The following is a 21,727-nucleotide window of genomic DNA, read 5'->3' as shown; positions in this document are numbered from 1 at the left end:
GTCCCCGTGCCCTTGTGTGGTGTACGCGAAAAAAGATAAATAAAATATTCGTTATGTAACAAAGATTCCTCGTCGATGCTCTCCGGAATTCTGAGAACGAGAAGAACAGAGAGAATCTAGTAGAAAATAGATGGGTTAAACTCGCGCGCTCACGGTCCACTCAGATAGGGCAACAACGCGATGCTTTTCGAATCTCTCGTAGCGACGATTAGAACCTCGATAGTCTCTGTGTGTGGTTAAAGAAAGAAAAAAGAAAAACGGCACGAAAGCCCGTTAAATGGGTTTCAATGTGACACGTTCTTGTCTCGCTTAGAGCTTTATTTGCGGCGTCCACAACAACCTGCACGATTTCGAGAGAATCGATCACGTCGTGGTTTCGAACGAATAACGTCGATCGTTCGGCTCGTCGTGCAAAAGAAAGGGTGAAGAACGATGATTCCAAGCGGAGTCGTGATCGAGACGGCGGCAAAGTTCCATCCTTTGCTTTTTAACTCTTTGATCGGGATATTTTTAATCAACGGGTATACCGGACGGCAACGCATCCCCGTGGCCTGTCCACTCGACAGATCAAAGGAAGAGAACGGGGATCCACCGGCAATCTACGGTTTTTGCGTTTTCGAACTCCACACGGCGCGGCGGTCGTGTTTCTGCTACGGGGATGTAAATCGGGGATGCTCTTCGCGAAACGACCTCCTTCTTCCTCTTTTTCTCTGCCGGCTCCACTCGAGATCGTATACAATTACTCGGCTATGGAAATCCGATGACATATCGGAGAACGCGGAATCGCTGTGAATGACAGTCACTTGGATACTCGATTCGAACCAGAAGTTTATCGGCGTCTAATTCGCTCTAATTCGCACGCACCTATCCGAGAGATTCGAGCTTGGTTTGTTCGAGTTTTCCTCTTTAGATGCTTAATGTTCCGTATCGGTTGAACGAACAGGTTAAACGACTGACCAAACGATGCTCTGACCAAAGCACTTCTCCATGACACCGTCGTACCGATAGACTCCTCGCGGCGCGCCGCGTCGACTAGACGAGGATATTCGATACCATGTTATGGGTGATTAGCGGCCACGATTTTCAATCGGGTCTTTTCAATCGCGCCATTCAACAATGGATAACAATTCTCTCGAACTATCGGAGTTACGAACTCGCAGATAAATAGGCGGAATTGGAGGACGAACACCTCGACACAGATAGACGGAGAGAGAACAAAAACAATCGCGTTAGGAGAATTTTGGCAACGGAGAATTTCCCCGGATGAGAATCGAGAGGCAATAGAAAGGGAGCGATACGGCCGGCGATGATCGTCCGCTGGTGTTCCCTCGAGTGGGTGGGACGCGTTCTCTCCCCGGTTGCCGCGCGTGTTGGGTTTGATTTACGTTCGTCTATGTGCCTTTCGGATTAGCGGTGCAGGGAAGACAGTCGGGGTGGCAGCCGTGGCTCGCAGCCTCTTCGGACGATTATCCCGAGGCTGGGGTTGGTCCCGAGGCTCGTCGAAATAAGTACGTCGATAAATATCCCCCGTATCTCTAGTCGGGGTCCAGGATGCCGGCTATAAAAACCGAATCGCGCTTCGTCCCTTCTTTCAGGTCGGCAGAGGCAATTGCACGGCCTCCCTTCCAAACGCCGAGAAAGTGGAAAACAGCGACTCGTCGCGTTTTCTTTTGAGATTGCCATCCATAGCCGTACCTTTATCGCGGTTAAACCGCGACCGACAACTACTATCTCGGTACGGCTGTCCTTTGTTCGGCGGTTCGCTACGCGGAAACGAGTTTTCACGTATTCTGCGAATGACCGCGGCAAAGAGAGACTAGACGAGAAGATACTGCCTCTGGTTTTCGTGGACGTTAATCGCGGAAGCCCCGAACGAAAACTCGACCTCGAACGACAAGCCTAATCCACGAGAGGAAAGCCCGTCCGATACATGCTGTAACGGAGTTGCAGAGTTCGTTCGCGTCCTCCGTTAATCTGTCGTCCCGTGAGTAACCACGGAAACAATAACGCGCCCGTATCGGCAGCTAGAGAAGCGATTTCGGGGGGTTTGGAGTAAATCCTGGCGGAATTGCCCAGTTTCAAGCTTGGTCGTTGCACGCCCGCGTTCTTCCACGTTAGCCGGCATAAGGTGTAAGCTTTTTGTAGGCGACCTCAGGTGGTCGAAAGCGTGCTAGAAAGCTACGGTTTTTTAAAACCCTCGCTGCGCCGTGATATACATAGCCGACGCCAGAGTCCGCCTCTTAACGAATCTCCTCTCCTCGCTGCTGCATTTTCGGGGAAGGAATTTTATGGGATTTCGGAGCTCCGTCAATCCACGGCGAAAGGAAGGAAGATAGGTAAGGGGAAGAGTCCAGGTTTGGTTAGTGCTTCGTGTTAAAGAGAAGCCGGGAAAGATCTTTTTGTTTGTATTTGGTACGTGAAACGCAAAATCGAGCGGATATCTTGGCGCAGCGAGGTTCGTTCGTGGTAGAACGCGTCGCTATTCGAGTGTTCGCAGCTTCGCCATTGGTACTGAACTGAATCAGCATTCCGTAAGCACTAAATACCGCTAATATCGCGCATGTGCCTCGTACACCCTGATGGATGAGAATTCGCCTCTCAAACCGCCTCTCTCCGTTTCTCGTTCTCGATCGTTCCTTGGTCCTCTCGCTCCGCGTTTATCCCTTCCAACGCAGCGTCGCTTAGTCACCAGTGAGCGAGACTGTGCGTGGAAATTGCGTAAGCTTTTGCCAACGTATGAGCGAGCGAGCAAGCGCGACCGAACAGGCAAACTTCGACTCGCGGATCGCAATTCGGTGCACAACGGCGTAGCGCGGCTGTTGCAACGTGGCTACGCGTATAATTGATTTGCGACAGTAACGGGTCTGGTTTTATGATCCATTCGATCGAGTCCGTTAGCATTTTGTTCGTAGCGTAAGAGCACGAGTGCGCTCGCGCTCACAGACTCGTTGGGTGAACACGGCCGTCGGTCCGGAGAACTTACTCTTCCCGTGGCTGCTAATTAAGAAGTAGGTACCTACTTTAATGACGGTAATAAATGTATTGCGGTTTCGCGCGGCCAAGCCAACAGTTTTATGAAAACACGAGCGTGGCTGGTTGCGCGACGTTATCGACCGTCTCCTCGTTTTTCACGGGAAAACGATGCGAAGTTTCGGCACGGACGCCGCGTTAACCTTCGCAACTTCGCGGCGTGAGCCGAGCTAAAGCCTCTACCACGGTTAGCTCGGAAGCTCGGATCGAGCTGGAATTCGCGGAGAAGAAGCCAGACATCAGGACCGCGCATCTCTCGTCCAGAACAAGAGGGGTAATACAAGCGGCGGAAACGAGGGTCGCGTTCAAAACTACAAGGGTGCCGCGTGTTCTTTCTTCTTTCAGCCGCACTTCTTCCTTTCCATCCAGTATACAGTCGCGCTTTATGCTTGCAGTTGCAATTCGCAGTCGTCGTCGCCGCGGCTCGTCACCACCGCCCTGTACCGTAACTTGTCGCCTGCAACGCCTCCGAGACACGACCGACATCGTTCGCATCGGCATCGCGATCTTCCCGTATCACCCTCCGTCACTCCAGACCCTCTTTCAGCCAGCCTACTCGTGATTCTTCGGCGCGGGGAACGGCCACGAGTCTAAAAATCCCTCGCGGCTACCGAGTTCTTTGTGTCGTTGGTTACCCGGGCAACCTTCGCGAGTTTACCGAGGATTAAATATGTAGCTTTGAATTAGACGAGCACAACGTCGATGCCGCGATCTCAAACGCCAAACGGGTCTTAGACGTGGCTAGTAACGTGGCTGCGGCGTTGGTGTTCCGCGTCAAAGGGACAAAGCCGTCCGGAAGTCAGGCTCGGTCCACCCTATCTACCAGCAGGTCGTGTTTGTCTCTACCACCACGATATGACCGATGTTTCAGCGAATTTCCTTCCCTTTCCGTCGACGAGATTGGAGAACTCGGTTGAAGATCGGTGAATCACAGCGCTCGATGTGGCGCCGTGTCGATGAGGAACTCGCGGAAGAAAGCACGGCTGGAAAGAAACGGAGTGCCCGAGAACAAAACGGTGGGCGTTTTGCTTGCTCGAACGGGAAGAAATATGACCGTCATTATCGCGGAGCCACGAAACTTTGGAGTCTCTGTTTTTTCTGCCGCGAGGCAGCTCCACACAGCCTCGCTTTCTGTCCGCTACTCGATATTCCAAATTTCCGTGCTTATTACCGGTCCTTTTGGTACACTGATCGTGACACGCGTTCCCGATCGTTGCGACGCGTTTCTCGACGTTTTCGTTTCCACGCTCGGATCGAGGATAACGATCGGTAAAATTGAAATAAATCGCGGATTAACAGGGGCTATTATTAAACGTAGCAAGGATTAACGTGCGTGACCAGAGCCCGCTCCGTCGCGTCATCCGGTTCTCGTCTAACGCGCCCCAACGATCAACGACACCGCGTCCGACTTGTTGGAACTCGACGACACGTCGACATGTAGACGCGAAATCGTGCGCGTCACGCGCCTACTTGCCCCGTGATTTTTTTTCGCCATCGTTTCCCGCCTACTCCTTACGTAGATTCTTATCGTTCCACCGGTGCTCTAGGCGATCGTTAAAGTTCATCATGGCCAGTCCGCCTTTCTGTATAGGGGTTGTTTTGTGCGTTGACCGCGTTTTTCACGCGAGCGACGGCTGCACGTCGCACGGTAGAAACGAGAAATCGCGCGACGGCGGCGCCGACGACGTTCCGGTTGCCTCGCTTCGCGAAGATCTCGTTTCGCGGCTCACGGCCACTGCCAGGGACGCGTGGACTGTCGCGGGTTCTGAAAACAGGGAAAATAGAGAAGCCAAGGGGCGGAGCGGCAACCGGGAGCGGGTGGAACAGGAAAGACCGTCTAATCCGACGGTATCACCAACCAGCTATTCCGAGTCAGCTTCCGTGGCAAGTAATAACGCCGGTGTAACGGCATCGCTATCGTTGTTCCCGGTCTGAGTTATGGGACTCTATGGTGCGGTGTACCCCGTACGTGTCATCGAGTCATCCCCCTAATTATGTGAAACGAACCACGCCGTTGCGTCACACAGCACGCTAATGGGAAATGGTAATTTACGATGGGCTATGAAGTTATATTTTCTTCTTCCGAGATTTGTAGCACGGAACGCTCGTCTTTCGCTCGGCCTTGTCGTTTGTTTCGACGCGTTGAATCGAAACGGAAGGAAGCGACGGCGATGCTCGAGGTTAAAGCGTTAAAGCGCCGAATTCGAGATGTCGCTCGTAGGACACTGACTTTGGGATCTGTTTTCAATTATACGTTAACTTGCCAATAGAGCATTTCGCTAAGTGAACTAGAAACCTAGTTCATCGCTCAGCGCCGAAGGGATAGATACACCTTAAAACGGAACAACGAAGTTCACGTGGTTGTTCGTCGTCTTGGGAGGGGACGGTGTTTAACTGGTTCTTGGACCGTTATAGCGTCGGTGTTGTAGCGGTTAACAAATTTTAATGACGAATCAAGCAGGATCCCGTAGCTCCGTTACACGGACCGCGCCATTATGAATCTTGTACGAAAAGACTATAGATGAGCTACTGCGGGAATATCTCACGCCTTGACACTTGCTAATATTCAGGGATATCCTGTTATTATGGCCAGATTACGTGCTCTGAAATACTCAGTAATATCCCAATAAACGTGTCAGCGGGATTAATACGGAAGTTGGTTCCCTTTGGGCCAGGCTTGTTTGTCACCGACATGTTTCGATCCGACGATCCACCGACCAGAACATGCAACCCTAGGGAGACGAATTTTTGACGCGGACATCCTTATCAAGCTGTTCACGTCGCTTACACGCCCTACCTACGCCGCGTCTCGTTCGAATCGTGATCATCGGATTCGGTTGGTAACACGACCGGCTTGAATCGACGCGTAATTGATAAGAGAGAATCTCGTGGTAGCGGAGATTTGGTTTGTAGGAAATCGAGCAAATCGGAGTCTATCCTTGGGAATCGGACAGAACGGCGCGGCGGTAGTTGGTTTATTCGGGAGTACGATAGCGCTCTAGCATCGAGGTCTGCGCGTTCTAATTCCTTGGCGACCCGTTTCCATATCGATGAGCCCCGCGCGCGCGAGGGGAAGGGGGAGGAACCGTCGAAATTGCTTTCGGCCCGACGTATTCGAAACCGTCCTGCGATAGGTAAACGGCAACTCGACGGTTTCAACCCCGACCACGTATCATCTTTGTTCTCTGCATTTTTTTCCCTATATTTTTTTCCCACCATACTACCCCTTTGCTGTTTTTCAACTTTTTTTACTTTTATCCCCGTCGTCACTGCAACCGCCTAGCCCGTAACGAAAATTCGATCCGAACAATTGATCGCGATTCGGCCTTTCGCGGTGTCCACGGTTGCGTGATTCTCGACGATATACCGTCGGCCTTTCCGCGTCATTGGCGTCGTTGAAGAGACGATATTTTACGAGGATAAATTATAACGGCCGCATCGTGCTACCCTCGCCGAATATCGGGGCAAACATCACGCTACCGAACTCTTCCTTTCGACGCGTGAACCCCCCCCCCCCCTTTTCCAGTGAAGGTAGGTGTATATTCGTTCGCGAATTTCTTCCTCTTGCAGTCTGTAATTATCTTAGAGCTTGCGAAAATCGTCCTTACTTCGCTTCGTTTGTTCATTCGTTCGTAGGAAGGTTCGAGTCAGAGGCAGCGGAAGACAATTAGGATCTCGACACGAGGAATTCGAGGAAAACGCGGTCCCGTGAAGAGAATCCGCGCCCCGATAAAGGTGCCCAACGGAGAACATAAATTCGACGATCGTGCCTTTGTGGGTAGTGGAGGAACTTTAGGGCCAATCTCGGTGGGTGGTGCTCGGGCACCGAGGACGAACGATCTCCAGGAGCTCTTTTCACGAGCCAGAGAACGCGCTATTCTCTTCTAAAGACTTCCCAGAGACTCCTTTCGCGGCACGTAACTTTTCTGTCGAGCACCGCCCACCGTTAGCGGACATCGGTATCGAGAGGACCGCGAATAAATCTGGTTAGCCGTGACCGGCGACGTTCTCGAGGAAAGCGGCATGATTCGTGGTGGTGTCGCGACCCCGTCGAATCCACGTCTTTTTCTTCTTTCCTTCGTATTCCATGCATTAGACCGATGAACGGACCTGCGAACGAGTGGGATATGCCCGACCATTATAGCGAGAGTAAAGGTGGGGAAAAGAGGTGGAAAAAGAGGAAGGTGAAAAGTGTGAAGCGAAGGGGAAATGGGACTGCGAGAATGGCCGGCATTTCGAGGCGTTCGTCGCGAGGGATGGATCGAAAGGTTGCTCCCCTGTAGTGACCGGCGGCGACGCGTTTCCAGAGCAAAGCTATCGATCGGTTCTATTTTCTGATCGCAAAAGTGTCACGGACAGAAACCGCGGTTTTTACCGTTCTTGGTCGTTACGACGCGAAAGAATCGCGACTTTGTTCTCGCCTGGGTTCTGCCTAACAAGCCGAGTCGTCGCGAAAACGGAAGAACGGCGGATAGATGAAAGCATCTGAACGGTGGAAGGGAATAGGAAGCGACGCGAACGGACCTCGTTTCGTTCAACGATTGATACCGGCACGGTCGGAACGTGAACGTCGACCAATTAATCTTATCGTTAATTAATTTGGACGTGGCCAGTGGACGGGGAAAGGGGTGAGGGATTGGAGAAGGGGCGTAGGAGCGAAGGGGAATAGAGGAGGTAGAGAAGGGAAGGAAGGGATATCGGTGGGAATCGATCGAAATCGGCCGCGTTTTCGAGCAATCCGCTCGATCGAGCATGCGCCGTCGTTATCGGTTGCAAAGGTCGTCGTTGTTGTTCGTAAAATCAGTGGCGCAACGGGAGACACGGAATTACGGTGTAAGCCGTATAGGGTCGTCACGCGATAATACTCGGCACCGCATTAATGTCGGGGCTGCCGGTAATTCCCATTTAATAATCACAGGTCGTATGTTAACCCATCGTATCCGGTAGTCGGACCTAATTACGGCGCCGTCCGAGCGTGTCTCTGCCAATAAACGTTCACGACTCTCGCGGGATTCGCTCAAATATGCTCGCGGATAATATTTTCATTAACCATCGCGTCATCGAATTAATCGAGAGTATCGAGACAAACGCCATGTGCGCCAAGTGGCCCGACGAATCTCAGTCAGTCAGTCTTGCTTCTCTCCGGCTCTGTGCGGTTCCATCTTGAATAGACGAATAAAATAGCCTTCCTTCGGCTGCTTTTGTTTCGCGACTTTATGCGTCGTACGTATACACACACACACACACACGCGCGCGCGCGCACACACACACACACATAAACACACATGTATACACTAAGCAAAAAGAAATCGCAGAGCTCGACGTAGTCCAAGACGCCTTCAACGTCGCACGCTAGTTTCTCTATTCCGTCTTCTCTTTGCCGTTTTCCTCGTCTCTTCTGGTCGCGTCTCTCTATTTATATTTGTATCGCGTTTCTATTTGTTCCACGCTTTCCTTTTCCTTATTTCCCTTGCGGATCGTGGTCGCGAGCGAGCGAACGAGCGAACGAACGTGCGAGCGCGATCAGCGTACACCGCCACCGTTGCCTCGTTTTATGCCGTTCGTATCTCCGCGTCGAGTTCTTTGCGAAGGTTAAAGACCTCAGTGGTAGAGCGAGCAAGCATCTCGACGACAGGAAAGACGACTCTGCGACGGTGAGGCGGAACTTTTACACAGAGACTGTGGAGGACTGCCGAGCCAAGGAAAAAGGGCGAACGGTGAAATTGTAATTGTCGATTCGGTGATTCTTCTTTTCCACTGTTCCTAGCGCGATCCAGGAAACCAGGTCGAATTTTTATCGTTCGATCGGCAGTAACGGGCATTTTCGATGATCGTTTTTAGAAATAGACGAGATTAACTCGTTATTTTCGTCCCAATGACACCTGCGGTCGATTAAATAGTAATTATTAATGATTTAGTAATCGGAACTTGAGTAAATCTGATCAAAAAGCATAATATGGGTAATAAAATTTAGATAGAGGCAATAATTGTCAAATTACGTATTCGGACGAACGGGGTCAAAACGTACAAACATAGACATGGATGATTCCGATAGAAGAAAAGAGATAGATTTAGATTCTATCGATGCGTCATATTTATACGTACGATAAGTAAATAGTTTATACCACGTGATTCACGTAATTTCATCATCTTAAATTGCTTTTGCAAAACGTTTGCTGCGCGGAAAATTATTTTAAGAACGGAATACTATTAATCGTGAACATTTTCAGCATTGCTATCATTTTTTTTGTAACGTTCGACAAAGTGTTCGCTCCGAATATTGTTTCGTGTGGTGCAAACGTTTTACTCTCTCAGAATTTTCGTCGCATGCGCCATAAACGAGGATCGATCTCACTTTTCATCATTACTAAATTTCATTGTTGCGGATACTTGTCACGTTCACTGAGGATTGCAATCATACACAGCTATGTAAATAACTCCGATGGATTTTAGTTCATGTCCCAATAAATTCCAGTATATCAAGTCCTGTTTATAAATATTTCGAGCGAGGAATTCAAAATTGATCCCACAAACGTTGTATGGATACCTCGTTATTCTCTCTTTTATTCCTTTGATCCATTTACATTAGAAATAATCCAAAGAATATTTCAGCTTACGGGTCACTTAATGTAAACCGAGCCGGGTAGATAGACCACGCTATATACGTCAATAAGTTGCAAATTTACCATTTTGTCAAAGTCGATGCTGCAGATATCCGGATAAATATTGCTACTGATTCATATTTTTAAATTTAACTCGGTCGATAGTTTTAAAGATTGAAACGTCAATGATCATCGCCGCATATTTCCCAGTGACCCAAGATACGACTGCAATTTATAGCGACGAAACGGTAAAGATATTGGCTAGAGTTAAACGCGAGAAATTCGGTATCGCCAAGAGAGCGAGAGCGACAGAGAGAAGGAGAGAGAGAAAGAGAGAGAGAGAGAGAGCAGAGCAGAGCAGAGCAGAGCAGAGCAGAGAAAACAGAGGGCCCATGCGAGAATATCGAGAAACGCCGGAAGCAGAGGCGCCTGCACAATCGCAATTGCCTTTGAATACAAATAGACGAACCCCTGGCGTTCCGTCTGCGATCAACGAAGTTATAATCCGCCGTAACGGCAGATCGGAACGCACGATTGTATTTTATTCGGTGCTGGGGGCGCGTGGTCGTCCGATTCTCTATGGCAAATGACACGGGGGTGACGTTAAACGGCCGCGGGAGGTGGGAGTGAAAATAGCGTCGGGGGCTGTGGAAGGGAACGAACGCGAGGGGAGACCGAGAAAGGCAATCTCGTTAGTAATTGTCCGTAAGCGGCGCAAAGATTGCGGCCAATTTCTGATCGTCCGTGCATGCGAAACGCCGCTCCTCTTCTGCTTTTCATTTCTCCTTCCCCGTCGTCTTCGAGGGTGGTATTCCTGCCGCGTCTTGACCCTGTGCTTGCTTACCGATTGTCTCCGTTTCGACCGTCGTCGCTTCCAGGCCAAAAAGGGTCCCTCGCGATTTGAAACGTACCAAAGAGATCGCGGACACGTATACGAAGCCTGTTTCGCTCGAATGGATCCGTTTCCGTGCGTTTCAGGTAAGCACGTCGAAGAAAGAGCCTGGAGCGGGGCCAAGCCCGACCGAAAACCTGTCCGCGTATGAACCTGAAGGAGTAAAGTCGATCGAGAGGAAGGGAGAGCTGGGATCTCGATGTTGAAAAATTTCGAGCCCGAGAATACAGAGCCAACGGAAGAAATAGGAAGGACCAGAAATAGAAGGGCGAAGCGTTGTGGTCAAAGTTTTTCGTGCGATAACCAACGGCCCGTGTTCGATCGATCATCTCGCGGTTATTACGCGACGATTCGCAGCGAAGAAGTCGACGCGGCGTCAAGAATTCTTGGAAGCAAAGAAGATCTCATCCGATCGAAACGGATTTCGGAACATCCGCTCGTGACGGATCCCGTCTCTTTCAGCCGGCTTTATCGAAACTTTCGTGATTTTCCGGCTTTCTCATCTACCGACTTTTCTTTCCATCGGTCTTTCGTGGACAGGGCAGGTAACCAGGTGGGTGCAGGTAGCGTGAAGCTAGACGGACAAGAACGCAGGCGCGCGGTCGCGCCTACGAGACGCGGTTCACGGATCCAGCTATCGATTTGGCTGTCTTACAGGTCCTCTCGAGGCTCGATGAATAAAAATGACATGCTAACGAGCGTAGTTCAGCCGGCTGAAACTAACTCTGGTAACGCGCGCGAGAAACGCTAAGCGACGTCCTCCCCGACGCTCTCGCGTCCCTGCTCTGGACGGAGCGGCTTTGGAAACCAGTCGCGGAACAGGAGGGAATTTAGGAGAGAGTCCGCAAGGAGACGGGGCCGGGGGGGGGGGGGGGAAACGGAGAAAAGGCCGAGACGACCGAAACAGGGAGTCTCCTTCGAGTCACCGATGCGATTAATATTCGAGCGATCGTTCGAGCGGAAACGGATTCGCCGCCGCTTCCATCGCCGTAGGAAACACCAGAGACACTTTGCACGCCAGAACGAATAGTTTGTCCTTTCTTCGCGGCGATGATATCTACGCGATACACGGGTACCATGGAAATTCGAAAGCAGCTGCTCGACGCGATCCTACACATTGTCGTCGTACACGTAGATATCGTGTGCGTTTCGACGGCAAATTAGAGCGCCACCGGAATATTAAGGCGAGTAGGAAGTAACACCTATCGTTATCGAATATTGATATACGAGTTGATTAGCTGCCTAGGTTCTAGTTAGTATCGTACAGCAGTTAGAAAAACTCGAGGCGCGCGTTACGTGCAGTTGCGCAGTAAGCCGCGTGTGTAACTTGTACCTTTCTAGGTACTCATTACGCCTTTCTCGATAAATTGATGGAAATGACCGGGGAATTAAGGGGGCGAATGTGCCACGAGGCCATAAAAAATTGAAAACAAATTTATGGTTACGACCTTTGGCATTAAGGTAAAGAGAGCCTCTTTGCCAACCGACACTCGTGACTAACATTCGTTTTCTATTTCTGCTAACAATAAGAGTTGAACATAATTTTCTGTTCTTCATTCGTTAAGGATGAATTTTACGTTTACTTTTGCCTCCTTCGAAGACAAATGACCATGGAGCCGACAGCACTCGAATGTCTTCCAAATGTTACCGCGTTGGCTAAAGTGGAAACTCGCAAAATCTGTCGAACATCTTGCCCGTGGACGAACACATTTGTCCGTGGTGCAGGTCCGTGACGGCGCGGAAAGTCACGCGATGCGGGAACCTCCGACGAAAGATTAGAAACCCCGCGGTCTTCCGGTCGACTCGTCCATTCGCCTTACACGCAGAGAATACTGAATTTTTTATTTTCCTCGGTACTTTTCCAATTACCTCGGACAGAGCGGCGTTCGCGTCTCTCGTTTTCCTGTTCTCATTTCACCGGACGTCCTTTCGCGTTCCCGTCGTACGCGTCGCGAAATGAAAAAAGACCGTTGAAGAGTGCCGGCGGCGGATCGCGACGTCCGCCTCGGGTTTTGATTAAAACTAAACGGCGAATAAAAATTCCGCGGCTGGCTCGCGAACAAAGTCGTGCCGAGTACGAGGAAGAGGCTGGAACAGCCACGTGATGTCGCGTTAGCTGCGAGCGACCGTACGCAAATGAATTCCTCGTAATCGATCTTTCACAGCTCACGAAAAAATTATTCCTCGTTGCCGGAAAAAAAGCATCGGGTCTCCAACGATCTTCGGGCAAAATCTTTCGAAACGAGGTGTCTGAGAGAGAGAGAGAGAGAGAGAGAGAGAGAGAGAGAGAGAGAGAGAGAGAGAGAGAGAGAGCGAGAGAGAGAGAGAGAGAGAGAGCGAGAGTAGTCGACAAGATCCGGAAAAAATAGCACGATCCTGTTAGTTCGAGACCGAAGAAAGTATAAAGTTCGTTTCGAATCGAAAATCGATGTATTGAGGACGCTTTCGTTAAGTGCTATTCTGGGTATCTTCGGGCTTCTTCCTTCGAGCATCGTCGAAGAATACCGGCGAGCAAAAAGTCCGCCAGCAAATTTTTACGCGGAGATAATTTCTAACAAGCGTCTCGCTTACCCACTCAGCTTTACGAACGGGACTCGGGTCATTTTTCTATCGAAGAAACGAGAGGTAAGAAAATGTAGGTTATCGTTTTGATCGGAATACTCCGTTTGTATGAACTACATTCGAAACCGTTCGTTTTTCTCAGCGAAGGACACCTCTGTTCCGCGACGAACGAAAATATCAAGGACGAAATAAGGAAGCGTATGTCTTTGGAACGCGCGATCGACCAAGTTGCGGAAAAACCACAAAGGAGGAGAAAGTCGCGCGAGAGACGGTCAAAAAGTACAAGGTGATCCTCGCAAAGTCCAGTTTAAACAGTGGAAAGATCGTTTTAATTTGGAAAAGCTAGCAGCGATAGAATAACAATTGTCATGGCGATAAATCGTGTAAGACGCCACGAAGAACGGTTCAAGTCGCCAAGTAGCGAAGGATCCTGACTGGGCATTAAGAAGACGGAATCGATTTATTCAAAGGGGAAGCCGATGTTTCTGCGCTATTTCCTACCATCCATGGATCCGATTCCACAGCCTTTGCTTTTGTCAGGATGATGGAAAGAGACGGAGGAAGTGGAAGAAGAAGGAAGACAGAGGTCGGCCTCGTGCGGTAGAAGTTCAACGGACTCCGCGCGTCGGATCTAACGACGAGGTGGCTCGAAGCGGAGGAGATCGCGGCCCGCTACTCGACGAGAAGTTACTCGTTTTGCCGCCATCTTTTTCCGCCGCGACCCGTCTTTTTCTTTGCCCTTTCGAGCAGGGGAACGCGAACCGGTCGAGTATACTTACCACGCAGTGTCGCGGAACGACTACCGGACTCTCGACCAACGATTGCTGACCTCTTCTGGCCTCGCGTCTCTCCGCCCGCAAGACGAATTTTCTCTTCAGCGCGCGGCAGATCTCCGGAAAGACGAAGAGGAGAGGCGGAAAAAGCGCAGAAGTGGTGCGTGAGGCCACGGTCACGCTCGTTAATCGCCGCTAGTGGCAGCGGTGCTTGTTGAAGCCGTGCAGGGTTGCACGTGCGATTCATGGTGTTCGCAAGAAGAAGAGAAGCACGAGTGGCAGGCCTCGTAAATAACGTACCGGCTGGCTGTGCGCGTTTTCGATTCGACTGCTTTGGGAAGTTCTTGCAAAGGTTCCGCAGACGAAGAGAGAGAATCGACGGCGTCGCGGGTCACGAAGATCGGGCAAGAAGCTTAGCCACGTTTTGCCAGCCAGGTTTCTTCGCTGTGAACGAAACGAACGGAAGGACGGGCGTCCTCGTTTCGCGTAGCACCACCGCCGCCGTCGCCGACTGTTTCCGGTCTCGCAGACGGTACACCTTCGCCGTGATCGTCGACTGGGGAACCGAGAACGGTTTTTATTCGGTCGGCTAACCGCGGCAAGTACCTCGACGACAAGCGGAAGCGTTTAGCGAGCCATTAAAGTCAGCTGGCCGTTACGATAATCGAGCAAATCGATTTATATCCGACCCCTGATGCGGAGAGCTTGGAACTTCGGCGATCCAATAAATCGATCAACCTCCCTCTTCTTTTTGCGAGAACCAGGCGAAAAGAACGAATTCGAGAAAGAAGGACGATTCACCCGCTAAAACCTATCGGCGTTAGGAAGCGCTGCAGAAACGATAAAGATCCGACGCCTCTGATTCCTTTCGCCGATGCATTTCAATAAACCGTGAAACTCACGGTCAAGTTTTCGCGCGTTATTCCACCGACGACTCCAACTTGGAGAAATCGAAAGACGCGATAAAGCTCATCCATTTTCGGAGGTTTCGAACGACATCGCCATCGGTAGGGTCGAGATTCGGAAGCGACCCGGGCCTCGAGCGAACGAACGACTACTGGGAGCGTCGGTCGAGCCGATAAGCCGGTAGATAAACGATAGCGCGTCGCGATCGGACACGGCCTAGTCGCGCAAACACACCTGTCATCTGGCACGTGTTCGTCGACGACCGTTACTGTCGTAGAAAACGCGGCTACGAGCGCAACTCTGGAAAACCGTTGGCTCGATTAAATGCCCGGACAGAGAGTGGTTTCCTCCTTTCTGGCTACCGAGCGAAACGAAACGGAACGAACGGAAAGAGAAAGGACGTCGTCTTTATGCCGCGCCCTGCTCTTCCACGGAGATTTTAGCTGGACGTATGGCAATTTAAAGCAAGTACCTTACGGACGGGGGAGAGAAAGGGGTTACACAGCAGGTGTAACCCATTACGTAGAACAAAAACAATACACGTACACCCGTTTTAGTTTCGAGGAACGGCGATGAAGCTGAAAATGGATTGCAAGAATCGTTAAGGAGTACGTTAAAAGTAATCAGTAGCAATGACTCTGAAAGTCTCCGGGCGCCAATTAAGAGGAACAGAAATTCTACGGGACTCTAAACCTGACCTCCGTAATTAGAACTCGCAATTCGACGAATAATTATCCCCGGCGCGTACACTCGGTCGCTTCATAGTTACCTTACTCGATCGTGTTTACCGAGAACGGTACCGTCGAAACGAGGTTTACCTCTTTGATACCCGATTCCGTCTTGTTTCGTCTCCGTACTTCGGAGCTCTCTCCGGATACTCTAGGGAGAGTAGAGACGTGCGTTCTTGTCGGTGTTCGTTGTACGGCAGGACGAAGACGCGACACTTGAAACGAGTCACTGGCAGCTGCGCCTCTTCCGTCGTTCAACCGATACTCGACTTCTCCCCGCGGCGTCCCCTAGGTTCGCGTACCACGTCAACTCTGCCGTGGCAATCACCGTTTTGTCAAGATTTTCCTTGCCATTCCCAGAGGTGCCCCCCCAATGTACTACGTACAGTCTCGATTCACCGCCTCCGGCGCTGCTACCGTCACCGCCACCGCCACCGCCACCGCTACCGCCAACAGATCGGTCCGAGATCGCTATCGGGCCCTGGCAATCGAGGCGTCCGGTAGCCTCCCACGCGACCCCGTCCCTTTCCCGATCCGACTGAAACGCGAGAGAAACGCTTTTATTGCGAGGTGCTCGTACAGGCCGTGCGAACGGAAGTCTTGGTCACGGCTCGTCGAGTCACCGTCGCTTCGCCTCTCGACCGTTGGGTCGATTCCTCGGTTCGCGTGCGGCCACCTGCGAGCGCAGACCTTAACCGAGCCCGAAGACCTAACCGTCTCGGAGCGATCATTCTCCTTCGGAGCTCGTCTTCCGTTCCATCGATATCCTCGCGTGTATCCCCTGTATCGCGTATTACCGCAGTATCTTCGACAGAGATCCTCCGTCGGGATCGAGAGCAACGGTACGGTTCGTCGTTGATGGAACCGCAACGACGCAGTCTCGCGTGGGAATTCCGCGGCATCGATGGTAGGAAGGTGGCTGCGGTGGATCCGGATTAGTCGGTGTCTGAGCAGAGGGTCGTATACCGTGTCGGAGGGCAACAAATTTCCACGGCGTTTTGGGAGCTTATTAAGCCGACGAGCCGAATCTTGGTGCCGTAGCGAGCACTTAACCTGCGCGCGTAGTATCGGCCGCGACCTCAAAGAGCTTTCACGACTCGCCTCCTTCTTGCTTCTCGCTACCGTTAACGATACTCCCTCCCAAACTTTGCACGCTTTAACGACTGTACGTCTACCTTCCGGGACAGGAAGCCGAGCTTTATTTATTGCGATAAACGTTAACCACCGTTCTCCCGGCCATCTTACAAAAGGATTACGAGATCCCCTTACCACTCTGTCGGTCCCCTATCTTGCTTCCCTTCGTCGCCATCACCTCACCCAGTAGCTCGCCTTCGACTGATTTGTGTCTCTGCAAGCCGGGACAAGGGAGATATCGAGAGTGGAGCCGTTGGCCGGCTCGCGACAAATTCGACACCCGATTTTATCAGCGACGATAAGCGACACGGATGTCTCCCATAGGGGAATCTCCCTAGACGTGGTCTCCTTTGCACGAGGATAGAAGTTGGATTCGCGGCGCAGCTGTTTCAACGTTGAACGGGTTGCGAAAAGAGAAGATAGGCTTCGCTCCAAAGCAATATCGCCGATCGGTCCTCTAGCGTCAGCTCTTTCTCGGTAATTTCCTTTGGCGCAAGAATTATCCACCTGTATTCAGGTCGAGTCGAAGATTTATTTATTTATTCGGTTCAGTCGTGCGATGGAAAGAAAATAGAATAAGCGCGAGAGAACAGCGTTGGAAATTGGATCATAGGAAAGTGCGGCGGCTACCCGACAGCAGGCTTTAATGAGTTTTGCCGGGTAAAAAATCTACGAACCCAAGCTTTGCCAATAAAACGACTATGTTTCGAGAAAGCTTATCTCGCTTTCGCGTGGCGTCGTCGAATAATCTTCGATTCACTTGGTGATTTTAGAGGAGAGATCACTGTCTGTTTACCCGACAAGCAATATCGAATATTGCGTGTCGCATACCGCTATAATATCTATCAGCCCCATCAAATGACAGAAAATCGAGGAAGATCGATGGAGAATAGGTTCCTTGGGGAAGAGAAATGTAGGAGGGTTCTCTAATTGCATCGAACGTAAGATCCACCGTCGGATCAGCGACGGTTCGCTGTCTTTGATCAAACCCCTGAAGATTCTCGCTGCCGTATCTCTATAGAAATTCTCCGGAGGAAATCAAGCTCAAACTTTGGATACTTGGGATGCCCCATTCGGGCGAGTCGGTTCATCGCTGGGAATTTTTACGTGACGTTGTCTGCGCTGGTAAAGAAAGCTTCCGCTTTTCCCGAACGGTTGGCCTCGGGGGCGGGTTTGCAGCGCAGCAGTAGCGCCGATCCAACGCGATCGAGTATGCAGGCGCCGTGAAAACTTTTCCAATCGAGCGGAAACTTTGTTCTCGTAATTAAAGCCGCGCGAATACTTAATGAATTCGCGCCGGTACATCGATCGTTTCGTGCCGCTCTCGTGACACACGTGCTGATTTCGACCTTAACCCGTTAGAAAGAGCGACTTCCGCTTCGCGAAGTCCGAATCACGAGTCATCTAGGAAAAGCTGAACTGAGATGAAAGTCGCAAAATTGTGGGCATCTCGCGGAAAGAGGCAAGTTTAGTTCTCGTATCACGCGAAAGGATAACGGTCTGGAGAAGTCTAACGAAGAGACGTCTAGGGAGCTATTTCACCTAATTTAACTGCGAGACCTACACGAGCGCCTGTGGAGAACCGAGTCTCTGGAGTCTTGAAATCGCGAGCGCGCGAGTCTGCTTCGCGACCGCGACTTTGCTCCGGTACGAGCTTCTCATGAAATAATCTACCGCGTAGAGTGGCGCCATATGAGCAAGGGCAAACTGTGATCAACGAGCTTGATTGTAAAGTTATTAAAGCGACACTGGGATTTCAAACACCGTGTTTGGTTCGGATTTTATTTCTTTCTTTAGCATTATGCGTATGCATCGATTTCACGCTGCCTTTCATTCGATATGTTTTATAATAATTTTATTTGTTTATCTACATATATCGCGGGTTCATCGTTTAGAAAAAATTTCATGGAAAACAGCTCTCGATTTCTTAATTTCTTCAACGATTCGCCAAACTTGCTCAGACGTCATTATTCCATTGCAGTGATATCCGGTACACTCGCAAAAATCACAAAACACTCAGGTTCGAACGTAACGGCGTCAAATATCAAAGTAGTACTGCTCTTTTTGCGTTGTTCAGAGTTGAAAGGCGGATGTTCCAGGCTCTCGGGCGATTTATCTGGCAGGATATCGGCACTCTTTCGATCGAGAGTGAGTTTCGCGATCCGGGTACTCGGAAGCTCGAGCTTTCGCGGCGGTCAAGAGTCGACTCTTTAATTAATGGATGGAAGTAATTAAGAAACGGGAATCTCCCGCGGGAAGTCTCGGGTGTAACGCGGCCGGCGTATTCTCTGGAGCGTGTACGTGCCTCTGGTTCGTAGCGTATTTACCTTCTCCGAAACTTCTCCCTTCGGAGGAGCTCCCTTGAATTCCGCAAAATATTCAAAGTCGATTGGCGGGAAAACGAATCCAGTTAAGAAGGGGGGAATGGGGAAAAGGAGAGAAGGACAGAGATATAAAAGACGAACCGAAGTGGAATTTATTAAAGGCGTGTTCGTCGGAGGTTTTTGTCGCGGTCAGGGCACGATCGTCTAGGTGAGCGTTCGCGCGATGCTGGACGAGGTACGAGGCGGAATCGTGAACGTTACACGAAGGAGGACGCGGCAGCCAGGGCTGCGGCAAACGGAATGCCGTAAATCTCATGTAAATTCGGCCCGCCGCTTGATTTGCAAGCACAATGCCAGACAATTGTACGGTCTACCATCGAGCGGCCGGATGCGGAGTCTGCGAGTTTCTCCGGTCTCCCTGGTTAACTTCTCTCGTAGACCCGTTCGTTCCACCCTCGTCCCTTCCTCGTCCCCTATTCGCTCTACGGTCTACCGATACTCGGTTCCTCTTGCTCCACATCTTCGACTGCATCTCTTTGCCCCGGAACCGCGTCTCTAAACGTTTTAACGATCGTTTTCTCGTTCGTTCGCGCGTTTCATTTCACCTCGTTTCATTTCGCGTTTGTTCCTCGTCTCGCGTCCTCTCGCGCATTTCTCTCTCTTTTTGTTTCGCCTCTCTCGTTTTTCGTCTCGTTTCGTCCTCACCGCCGGCAGAAATATGTTTCGCAGATAAAAGAGAATCCCGTGCACGGGGCGCGATTTACTGGTAGAATCGGCGCTCGTAAAACCGCGTCGCGTTAACGCAATGGGAAGCGGCTTCCACCGTGGGTATATCTGTCCGTGGTCGGTGACGTACTCGCGGCGAAAGCGGCCGCCGCCAACCACCCACCATTGGAATTCACACCAGTAATTCACGTTGTCCCGCAGCTGCACGGGATACCTGCTGCTTCGCGCCGATCCGTCCCCGTTAACGACCATTTGAAACCCAGAGACCATTCCCCGTCCACCGATTCACCTGGTACTCTTATTCGCCAACTTCGATCGTGTTTCTGCGACTCTTCGTGTGTCTGTGTATCGATGACCAGTCACAGAGAAACCGAACGATCGTCTCCGCGGACAGTTTCCAATGGATCAATCGTCCGCCATTCGAAGGGAGGAAGTAACGTCCATCGTATTTACAGACGAAGAAAAGGCGCGACCCGTTGCATTTCCTGTGAGACGACGACAATCGGACGACGATCGAGCCAGAGCGAAAAGAGGCGCGTACTTGTACGGGTGGAAGAGTGGCGCGAGAAATAAACGAACCAGACCCGCGACTCGACTCGGCTTGACTCGACTCGAGGAAACTTTCGCCGGAGGCATGCGCGCATCGCGAGATCAGTCTCTCTCTGTCGCTCGGCCGTGAAACGGCGAGCGAGACACGAGAGTCGAGCGGAGCGCGGTCGCACTTAACCGCCGACTATCAAGGTGCCAACGTAGCCTCCGCCGCGTTCTTCCGTTCCGTTCAATTCTGTTCCGCTTCGCTCCGCTCGTTCTCTCGCCGCGCGAGTTGGCCACCGGGCGAGCGCGCACGTCCTTCCGCCGCGGATACATACCCCGCCAGTCGAGAAGCTCGATCCTTGCGAGTTACCACGGCCTCGCGTACCTCACGCCGATCGTGTCGCGATTCCCGCGCTTCTCTCACCTTTGTCAGACATGACGAGCAGAGGATCGAGGACGATCCAGGCCTCGACTGCAAGGTCCTCGGCCATTGAGCACGCGTACACCTGAATAAGCTTGGAACTCTTCGACGAAGAAGCTTCGTCGTGTCTTTCGAAGAAGGTATAGTAGTGCGTGGTGTCGGAGGCGTTCTGTTTCGTCACGGGACGATTACCACAGTTACTCCACTATACGCAGAGTGATTTCCTTTTATTAAGGAATTTACGCAAAGCGGCTTGTGCCAGCTGTAATAATAACGGAAGAAGTGTCGATATCGAATATTGTGTCTCGTGTGTTTTGGTGGGCGTAGACCAGGGAAAGAGCTAGCCGCCCTCGAGTGCTCGTTACTCCAGAGAGGATGAGATTCGTGGAGAGATCCGGACATCGTTGGACCTTTCTGGTGCTGCTGGCAACCGTAGGTGAGTGCTTCCACGAGAATCTTTGATCTTTCGCGTCACTCGACGCGTTCGCTTTTCGGAATCGACCTCGGGCCGATTCTTGCCGCGAGTTCGCCTAAACCTCTCCTACACCTCGCCTACTCGTGCTTGTACGCTCGCGAAACTTACCCCGTCCTCGCGACTGATCAACGCGAATCCGCGCGAGCCTATCCGGCTCAACAGGTTTCCTCGTTCGACTCTCTTTTCCCGCGAGTTTCGTGCGACTCGCCGTAAAAAGGGAGCAGCTTGCAAATTGAATACGCGATGTTTCGACCGACCAACGCATACGCGCAGACTATCTACATAGAAAAAGCATATAGATGGAATAGCGTAGCGAAGTCGCTCGATAGAAATTCGATAACTCGGACGGAGCTTCGTTGCAAATGTTACGACACGAATGAAGGAGAAGAGACTTGGAAGGAGGAAGGAGACAGAAAAATAAGAACAGAAAAATGATATTCAGGGAGAAAGCGAAAAGCTGGCTGTTGGGACACGGCCAAACCACGAGCATGTAGTCCGAGTTTACGAGTGAAAAGACGTCGCGGCGTATTATGGGAAAACCGTGCAGCTGGCCGAAAAGGGAAGTTGCATCTTCTTCCGCGAACTCGTTTGCAAGAAGAGCGAGCTGATAAGGCTGATAA

General features: G+C 51.1%; 1 protein-coding gene and 1 long non-coding RNA gene across 2 annotated transcripts in view; one reads left to right on the top strand and one right to left on the bottom strand.

Moving 5' to 3' along the window:
• Positions 1-21,727, bottom strand: part of LOC105666757 — a 74,803-nt gene that overhangs the window by 17,672 nt on the left and 35,404 nt on the right. The window lies entirely within an intron of this gene.
• LOC100648077 (hemicentin-2) overlaps positions 20,401-21,727 on the top strand; it is a 32,476-nt gene continuing 31,149 nt past the window's right edge. Inside the window, exon 1 of the mRNA XM_012318652.3 lies at positions 20,401-21,068. Coding sequence (XP_012174042.1) covers positions 21,008-21,068 — 61 coding nt within the window. The 5' untranslated portion in view covers positions 20,401-21,007. The remainder of the gene's footprint in view (positions 21,069-21,727) is intronic.

This window comes from Bombus terrestris, chromosome 4 (assembly GCF_910591885.1).
Source record: "Bombus terrestris chromosome 4, iyBomTerr1.2, whole genome shotgun sequence".
Taxonomy (NCBI): Eukaryota; Metazoa; Arthropoda; class Insecta; order Hymenoptera; family Apidae; genus Bombus; species Bombus terrestris.
This window is presented reverse-complemented; position numbering and strand designations above follow the sequence as displayed.